This window comes from Cucurbita moschata, unplaced genomic scaffold, assembly GCF_002738365.1.
Source record: "Cucurbita moschata cultivar Rifu unplaced genomic scaffold, Cmos_1.0 Cmo_Scf00025, whole genome shotgun sequence".
NCBI classification, from domain to species: Eukaryota; Viridiplantae; Streptophyta; class Magnoliopsida; order Cucurbitales; family Cucurbitaceae; genus Cucurbita; species Cucurbita moschata.
In genome coordinates, this window is record NW_019268541.1 from 2,391,858 (window position 1) to 2,400,847 (window position 8,990).

Consider the following 8,990-nt stretch of genomic DNA (forward strand, 5'->3'; position numbering starts at 1 on the left):
CACATAAAACCTATCAAAAGTTAATATCATTTCACTTGACATTACTAAAGTAATTTGTATGTTTATTTGTAACAACCCATGTCCTGGATTCGACACCTAATATTGTGTCCATATTTTCCTGCATCCCTTATGACATGGTCACGTTACCTACTTCTCGTAGACAATTTGAGCTTTCATTGTCATTATACATTGATGACGGTTGTTTATGATGGTAGTTCTAGATTGTTTTTTAATTTTTTGATCAACTCAATTAAAAATAGTTACATTATTTCTCAACCAAGACTAACGTTTCATTTTTCTGATAATATCATTCAATATGGTCTTTGACCAACAACATTGCCATACGGGTCATAGTTACACGTAATGAGTACACCGCGGGCATTGTTGCACTCTACTCTTGCACATCCAATTCTTATCGAGTTTCGCCATACCACTTGTGTATAATGGCCGCACACCTTGCCAGAATCACATGAATTGGTGGCATAGTCATAGAATTGCTTTTCATCCACCCATAGCTTGACTGCGTTGGTGGCTGTCAAGTCGGGCATTCCCCATGCAAGATTCTCCCCATAAGCCCCACCCGAGTGCACCAATTTGCAGTCGTTGATGCGTTCATTGACATATTGTTGTGAATAATTTGCCAGCTTCTCATCCCATTTGATAGGATCAACACCAACTTGGGCACGAGCAGCGTTGTGGGCATTGATGTAGGCAGCAGGTGAGTTGTCTTCAACTAGAGAGAAGGGGTGAGGGAGAGCTTGAGGAAACCTTTTTTTTGGGGTCTAAAATAGACATCTAAGGAGCCGGGTAAGGCGCTCGATTGAGTTATGAAGTTTGATGTTTCGTGGAGTTAATAAATCTGTGTTTGGGGTACTGAGTTCTTTAAAGAGGAAGGACGGCACGTGGGTGGGAGTAAATAATGAAACAAACAATAGGAGTGTCTGTAGATTGAGTTGGGTCGAGTTAAGATATTCTTTTAGACCCAACTAGTTCTTTGGACGGTAAAATTTTCAACCAAAATATCACATAACTCATGAACCCAAACCAACTCAACCATAAATCTTTTGGGTTGGGTTAGTTTTGGTTGTTCGGGTCATTTATAAAATTTTCATTTATTTGAACTCAACAAATCCTAAATTGAGTCGGAAGAATTGAAGCAACGGGAGAGAAATTGAATGAGTTAATAAGTAAATTGAGTCGGTGACGTTAAGTTTTTAACCAAAACTTCATATGTTAGCCGTTTAACCAAGAGTTACGTTCCCAACTCAACTTAACCCAACCCATTATCCCAATCAGATCTATTTTAACTTTGTTTCTAAATCGATTCCTCGAACACTATATTCAGAAGCATCAAGCTCAAAACTCGAAGATATAAAAGTGAAACAAGTGATGAGAAAGAGTACCATTAGGAAGAGAGACACGACATTCAGGAATGAAGCTGCCGATGATACCCGACGTAAGTCCAAACGGTAAAAGAGCCGTGTAATCCTCATCTTGAATCACCATCGCCATCGCCATATTACTCGACTTCAATCCTGTTTCACCAGAACTTATAAGAAGGAGTAGAGAAAGAGAGCAAAAGTTGGAGAAGATTGATGAAGGCATGATGAGATGGTATAGAAATGATATCTCTTCTGCGGTGTTGGAGGCATGTTGACTCTTGTGTGGCCTCAAAATTCAACCAAGATGATACTGACTGCTTCTTGTCTCTGCACCACCCACCCACCTGTGCCAAAAACGAGTTCATGTTTTAATGTAATAGTTCAAGCTTATCGCTAGTAGATATTGTCAGTTAAGCTTGTTATGTATCATTATCAGTCTTACGATTTTTTTAAAAGGGTGTGCAAAATCCTCCATAAGAATGATAGAGAACCTTCGTGTGACATTTTTTATAAGGGTGTGGAAACCTCTTTCTAGTAGACGTGTTTTAAAATCATGAGGTTGATGATGCTATGCAACGGGTCTAAACAGATAATATCTGCTAGTAGTGGGTTTGGACTATTACAAAGGGTATCAGAGTCAGACACAATGAGGACATTGAGTTCCCGAAGGGGTGGATTATGAGATCCCATGTTGGTTCGAGAGGGGAACGAAACATTCTTTATAAATATGTGAAAACCTCTCCCTAGTAGACGTGTTTTAAGACCGTAAGGCTGATGACCATACACAACAGACCAAATCGAACAATATTTACTAGTGGTGGGCTTGAGCTATTACACTTCATTCCAACATAGAACTACGAACTATGTCAATCAATAGCAACAAAACCCGACAGTAAGAACCCAAGATTCTAAGCTTTACGTGTGATTCTTATTCAAATAAATAAAACACAATATCAAATTTCTACTTATATCAATATCAATACCTTACTCTCAATTGAAGTTGACAGGATATTTAGGTTGCATGTTTGGAGAGAAGAGACCAAAATGCTTCTCCATCTCGGAATTATTCCTTTGGTTCTCATCGAACATGGCAAAAATATAAGTCTCAATCGATTTTTTCGGACGCCTAGGAGTCCCTCCCTTGACATGTCGAATCAAATTGTTGATGTAAGACCTTGCATTGTCGACCGACGCTGCTGTACCCCCCATCGTCGGCCACCCACTCTCCGCTATCACGATCTCCAAATTTTTCCCATCCGCCTTCTCCAATGCAGCATAAATAGCATCAACAATTGCATCAAACAAATTATGATAACTAAACTGGCCATCGGTGACCACCGTCGATGGCGCTGTGAAAAGAGCATAGTCCAATCGAATGTTTCTCGAGTTGGCAGCGTAGCTGAAGTAAGGGTACAAGTTGACAAGTAGCGGCGAGCGATTGTCATTGAGAAAACGAATGATGGGGTCGAGTAGTAATCGAGCATTTTTTGTGAAGGAGCCACTAGAAGGAGGGAAGGAAGTACCAAGGATGCCAGTGTCAACGGCGGTGGAAACTTTGATCTGATCAACCAAGGCGTTAGTAGAAAGTGCGGTATAGATGTTCTTCATGGCCGGGACGACAAACTCGACGTCGGGACTCGAGGGTTGGACTTCATTGCCTACAACAATGTACTTGAATTTGACGTTAGGGAAGGTTATGATGTTGTTATGAACCCATGCATTGGCTTGTTCTTGGCTGGAAGCGATTGTTTGGAGGTCAGAGTTGGGGAGGCCAAGCATGAGCTCAATGTTGGAGCCACTAAGAGCGTTGAGTGAAGCTCTATTGGGATCGTAGAGTCTAATATTTCTAATGTTGTATTGGTTGAAGAGAGCCACAACTTCTCTTGTGGAGGGAAGATTGTTTCCTAATTGCCCATAACAAACTCCAATGTGCATATTTCCAACACCTACAACAATATTAAATATATCGCTCGTTTGAGTCGTAGGTTCGGTAATTAAGTTGGAAGGTCTCGTTTGTTAGCCATCTTATTTTTTGTTTTCTGATTTTAAAAATTAAGTTTATAAACGTTACTCTTACTTAACGGAATTTATTTTTGAAATACGGGTTAGAATTATATAATAGAATTACAATGAAACAAACTTAATTTTCAAACGACCAAAAAAATGGTTATAAAAGATGGTTAGTCAAGGAGTGAGATCCCAATGGGTTGAGGATGAGGAGGAGGAGGAGAACGAAATACATTTTACAAGTGTATGGAAACCTGTCCCTAGGAGACACGTCTTAGAAACTTCGAGGGGAACCCTAAAAGGAAAAACCCAAAAAAGACAATATTTGCTAGTGGTGGGCTTGGGCTATTACAAATAATATCAGAGTTAGACACAGGGTGATGTGCCAGCGAGGTGGCTGAGCTCCGAAGAGGATGGACATGAGCCTGAGAACCCTGAAGGGAGGTGGATTCTGAGATCCCACATTGGTAGGGAGGATAATGAAACACCCTTTATATAGGTGTGAAACGTCTCTCTATCACAACCTCTTATTAACCTACGCGTTTTAAAAACTTTGAGGGAAAGCCAAAAAAAAAAAATTTGGCCCTTAAGATTAACCTAAATTAGGTTAAATTGCAGACTTAATCATGGACGGACTTGAACGTTTGTGTCTATTAGATTCTTAATCCCCAATAAAGTTTATCGTATAAAATTGAAAATTAAATTTTGTCTAATTTTAAAAAAATTAATTAATTATTTTTTTATTTTTTTAAATTTGAGGTGTGAGGGCATAAATAGTCTTAAAACATAAAAGAAAAGAGAGGAAAAAAAAAATACTTGGGCTTCTGCAACCGGCGGTGAAGCTGCCAAAGCGAGACGCAGATCCAAATGGTAACAGAGCCATTGAATCTTCATCTTCAATCGCCATCGCTATATTTGTGGACTTGAAACCTGTTTGACCATGGCGATTCAGAATCGTTATGATACGATTAAAAGCCCTATATCAGAATTTGAGTCAATTTGTTCATCGGTTCTTGAATCGAAAACAGAGGAATGGAAGGAAATTACCTGGAGGAATCAGAGCTCCAAGAAGGAGGAGAACGTTAATGGAGCAAAGCGTGGATTCTCTGTTCTTCATCATTTTACGCCCACCCTTCCATGGACTCAATTCTATGGAATCTCCCTTCCTTTGCCAGTCACAGTCGTCGAAGACTGGATGATTGATAAATTGGGCAATAAGACATGTCAAAAGACGAAAATGCCCTTTATTCTTTAAACTTTAGGAGTGGGTCAAAAATGTATTTTCATTTTCCCTCTCATCTCATCTAGTCTCATCTGGTCTGGTCCACGGAGGAGTTTATATGACTTAATAACCATAAAGGTTCTATAATGACCCGATTTCCTAGACCTACACTTCAGTTGGTACACGCTCATGCTGCTGAAACCGTGGAGGAAAAGGAGTCCACATAATATCATGGCATAGATATCGTATTGTATGTGTCCGTACTCATCATAACGAAAGCATTCGATGCAAGTGACATATAAGATATATGAGTTCGTATTTTACAATTCATGTCATATATGTATGATGCAAGTCATACCTCCCTTCATGGCTTGTCTTAACTTCCACAATTAACATGCATGGCTTCTAACGTTTTATAAACATTGAGCGAATGCATTACATATCTTACATTACATGCCATATGAAAGTTTATGCATCATACAACATCAATAACATAATCTCATAACATGACAATTATTACATATGGCATACGTCATTGGGATTATATGATTGTTTGATGTATGTGATGTTATCTAAAACTATATGGCATACTTTATAACATCGCATATATCAAACAATCAGGAAATTTCAAGTTCGAAAAAACACAAAAAAATGAATGTCGTTCTAAACTGACATGATACATATATTTTCATTTGCATCAATCGATTACTTTCAATTTATTCTATATACTCTAAAATCGTTCATCATCAAAACCAAGTATTAACTTTTGCTATTAACAACCTAGTTCATAATATGATCTACATTGTTACATATAAAACATAAGTGGCCCTGCTAATTGACCCCTTTAACTAAAACTAAGTTGGTATTTTGATTTCTTGTCAGCTGTGAATAAACCAAAATGTTTCTCCATTTCAACAGGCTTCAAATTTTCATCGAACATAGCAAACAAATAGGTTTCAATAGCTCTTCTCGGCCTCCTCGGTGTCCCGGTCGGAACAAAGTTCATCAAATTTCTATAGTATGTACCTGCATTCTCGACCGTGGCAGCTGCACTTCCATTTGATGGCCAACCGCTCTCCGCTATCACGATTGACACTTCAGCTCCACCCGACTTCTCTAGTGCTACGTAAAGAGCATCGACCATCGATTCAAAAAGACTGTTGTACTCAAAATTGTCATCCCTTATCACAAGAGTTGGCGATTGCATGAACAAAGCATAGTCGAGGCTGATGGTTCGGGTGATATCGGTATAAGTGAAGTAGGGATACACATTAGCAAGAAGGGGTGAGCCATTCTTAGCCAGAAAGTGAACAATTGGTTCTATGAATCCACTAGCCTCTGAACTAAATGAGCTATAAGATGGAGGAAACGAGGAGTTCGACAGCAAGCTGATGGATATTACTGTGGAAACCTTTATTTGATCCTGCAAATTGGCTGCTGAAATTGCACTATTGATGCTGCTTATGGCTGGTAAAACATAACGAGCAATGGAATCAGATGGCTGCACGTCGTTACCAACAGCAACATATCGAAATTTGATGTGTGGCACATAGGCTTGGATGTTCCTCTGGACCCAGTTTGATGCAGAAGAAAGATTAACAATGCGTTCAAGGTCGGTATTCGGGATGCCTACTATGACTTCGATGTTCGATCCCCGAAGAGCGTTTAATATAGCTGTGTCCGGATTATAGATCCTCATTTTTTCAATGCCATGGATTTTGTATAGTTGTACTACTTCTCTGGCATCTGGTAAATTGTTGCCTAAGTTTGTATAGCAAACACCAATGGATTCTACGATTGCAACCATATGAATGATCAAACAATAGTAACATTGATCAATTTGGAGGCAGGAAACAAAGATTGCTTAGCCAGCCCAAATGAGATGAATAGATCCATCCATTTTCGAAGTACTGATAACAATCCTGTCTCATTTTATCAGCAACATATTTGACAAGAATCATGCATGGTCATAAACCATAGACATATTTAGGCAGTCAAATGCAAATCAGAGCATGATCAACAATAATGGTAGAGAAGCAAAATATGGTTTTTGAGTATGAGGAACGTTTGAAACAATCAACTCGTTGGATAATCTTGTAGGTGCGGATGTAAATGTGATATGTGCACTCACCAAGTCCTTTTGATATTATCTGAAATTGTAGAGTCTCCTTCCCCTTTTGATCTTAGAAAAGATTCTAAGGGTGGTAAGGTTTTGTTCAATTCCTAGGTTGAAAATCAAGCTTATATAAACACTATTATTGGGAGATCTCACGTCGGTTGGGGAGGAGGACGAAACATTCTTTATAAGAGTGTGAAAACCTCCCCTAGGAGACTCGTTCTAAAAACTTTGAGGGAAACCTGAAAGAGAAAGCCCAAAGAGGGCAATATCTACTAGCGGTGGGCTTGGGTTGTTACAAATGATATCAAAGCCAAACACTGGGCGATGTGTCAACAAGGAGGCTGAGCCCCAAAGGGAGTGGACACGAGGCAGTGTGCCAGCAAGGACACTGAGCCCCAAAGGGAGTGGATTGGGGGTCCCAAAACAAAAGAGAAGGGAACAAGTGCTGCGAGAATGCTGGCCCCCGAGGGAGGGGATTGTGAGATCCCACATTAGTTAGAGAGGAAAACGAAACATTCTTTATAAGAGTATGGAAACCTCCCCTAGCAGACTTATTTTAAAAACTTTGAGGGTAAGACTAAAAGGAAAAGCCAAAGAGGACAATATTTGCTAGCGGTGAGCTTGGGCAATTACAACGGACTTCTTTATTTTGTTATCTACTTTTTATGAATGTTTTAAATACTAGACAGTTTCAGAACACTGAAAAAAGTTGCTTTTTAAAATTGTTTTTGTTTTTGGGATTTGGCTATGAATATGTATAGAACAAACACAATCTTCAAAAACTAAAAATAAAAAACCCAAATGATTATGAATCGAATCTTAGCAACTAAATATCTTATTTTAGTGGGTGTACAGTTGAAGAAAGCCTCTCGAGATTGGTGAGTGGGTCATAACAATAAGCATAATACAAAGAATGGAGCTCATTATCCTAGTTACAGAAAAAGAAAAGATTAAGAAACTGAAACACAGAAATTCGACATGAATCCCAAAATATCAGGCAAATTTCAGAATCCAATTGAATGCTAGCTAAAACAATTGTTGTGGGATGCCAATCAGAAGCAACAAGCTCAAAATTGAATAAATAAACGATTTAGTAAACCACAGAAATGCATTCAGAAGAACGAAAAAACAAACAAGTGATGAGAAAGAGTACCTGTCCGGCGAGGGCCGCCACATTGAGGAAGTCGAAAGAAGCTGCCAATGCGAGAAGCAGATCCAAACGGTAAAAGAGCCATAGAATCCACATCTTCAATCGCCATCACCATATTTCCCGACTTCAAACCTGCTTCACCACAAGATGCTTATTCATCACGATACGATTAAAACCCTAGGAAATTGAGCCAGTTAGAACCGGAAAACGAAATTACCTATGAATCGGTGGAAAACAAGAGAAATCAAAGACGCAAGGAGAAGAACAAAAACGGAGCGAAACATGGAGAAGATTGAAGAAGCCTTGAACGAGCACTGAACTGATTCAAGTCGGAGAGGCGTGTACCTCTGTTTCTCCTTCCCATCTTAACTTCTGTGGAGAGGTTGTCCCCAGATTTCAACGGAAAAAATTGAATTGGAAATTGATTGCGTAATAAATAGGGTGTTGGAGGGTTGATTTGTTCAAAACACCATGGGAGAGTGAGTGTAAGCTAGTGGAAGGTCAAGTCCAAGGGTACGTATATGAGCTCATCTAGGAGTCCATGTGCGCTTGCTTGGACCATTAGTAGAAAAGTACTGCACATCCAATTCTATTGGGACTGGAAGTTGATGATGTTATGAATTGATAGGTCCCAAATATGACTCCATATGCTCTCGTTTCTTGACCTCAACCGTGGGGTTACTTAGTATTTCTTAAAATATTGAAACTATGTATTACTCTTATTTTCCAAGTAAAGGTAAGGTACTTATGCACGAAAGAAGACGTCTCGATTATAGCCATGCGACTAATGTTAAGATAGATGCATGTTATGTGTCACCCTTAGGTTAGATTAGGGTATTGTTTTATACTGGTGTACATGGTCCGGGTTGGGTTGGGTTGGGTTGAGTGATTTTTTTTTTACCCAACCCAAAAGTTCGGATTGGTTGGATTGGTAACCCAACCCAACCCGAAACTTTTCACAACCCAACCCAACTCAACCCTCTATTTTCGGGTTGGGTTGTCAAATTTTCTTTTTAAGTTTTGGGTTGGGTTGATGGATTTTTTTTTTACCCAACCCAAAAATTCGGATTGTCAAATTTTTTTTTTTTTTTTTTTTTTTTTTTTTTGGGT

At 39.1% G+C, this 8,990-nt stretch overlaps 3 protein-coding genes across 6 annotated transcripts in view; all 3 read right to left on the bottom strand.

Annotated features, from left to right (window-relative positions):
* Window positions 1–311: 311 nt before the first annotated feature.
* On the bottom strand, window positions 312–1,512 carry LOC111461344 (pathogenesis-related protein PRB1-3-like). The gene is made up of 2 exons (XM_023104841.1): window positions 1,404–1,512; window positions 312–733 (listed from the first exon to the last, which is right to left on the bottom strand). The coding sequence occupies exons 1-2, from the start codon at window positions 1,510–1,512 to the stop codon at window positions 312–314; spliced, it is 531 nt and encodes a 176-aa protein (XP_022960609.1).
* The window catches only part of LOC111461785 (glucan endo-1,3-beta-glucosidase, basic isoform-like), a 21,987-nt gene continuing 14,267 nt past the window's right edge, over window positions 1,271–8,990 (bottom strand). The window contains exons 2-5 of one of the 3 annotated variants that reach the window (XM_023105435.1): window positions 4,437–4,531; window positions 4,206–4,319; window positions 2,366–3,328; window positions 1,271–1,726 (exon numbers count right to left, since the gene is read on the bottom strand). In XM_023105435.1, coding sequence (XP_022961203.1) covers window positions 2,373–3,328; window positions 4,206–4,319; window positions 4,437–4,509 — 1,143 coding nt within the window. In that variant the 5' untranslated portion in view covers window positions 4,510–4,531 and the 3' untranslated portion in view covers window positions 1,271–1,726; window positions 2,366–2,372. Of the gene's footprint in view, window positions 1,727–2,365; window positions 3,329–4,205; window positions 4,320–4,436; window positions 4,581–8,990 lie in introns of those variants that run through there. The other 2 variants (XM_023105436.1, XM_023105434.1) reach the window with 2 other exon arrangements.
* On the bottom strand, window positions 5,306–8,363 carry LOC111461786 (glucan endo-1,3-beta-glucosidase-like). 2 transcript variants are annotated; one of them, XM_023105437.1, is made up of 3 exons: window positions 8,098–8,363; window positions 7,884–8,012; window positions 5,306–6,402 (listed from the first exon to the last, which is right to left on the bottom strand). In XM_023105437.1, the coding sequence occupies exons 1-3, from the start codon at window positions 8,162–8,164 to the stop codon at window positions 5,456–5,458; spliced, it is 1,143 nt and encodes a 380-aa protein (XP_022961205.1). In that variant the 5' UTR covers window positions 8,165–8,363; the 3' UTR covers window positions 5,306–5,455. The 2 variants fall into 2 exon arrangements, with proteins under 2 accessions (XP_022961205.1, XP_022961206.1); XM_023105438.1 differs by lacking the exon at window positions 8,098–8,363 and having other exon boundaries at window positions 5,306–6,521; window positions 7,884–7,972.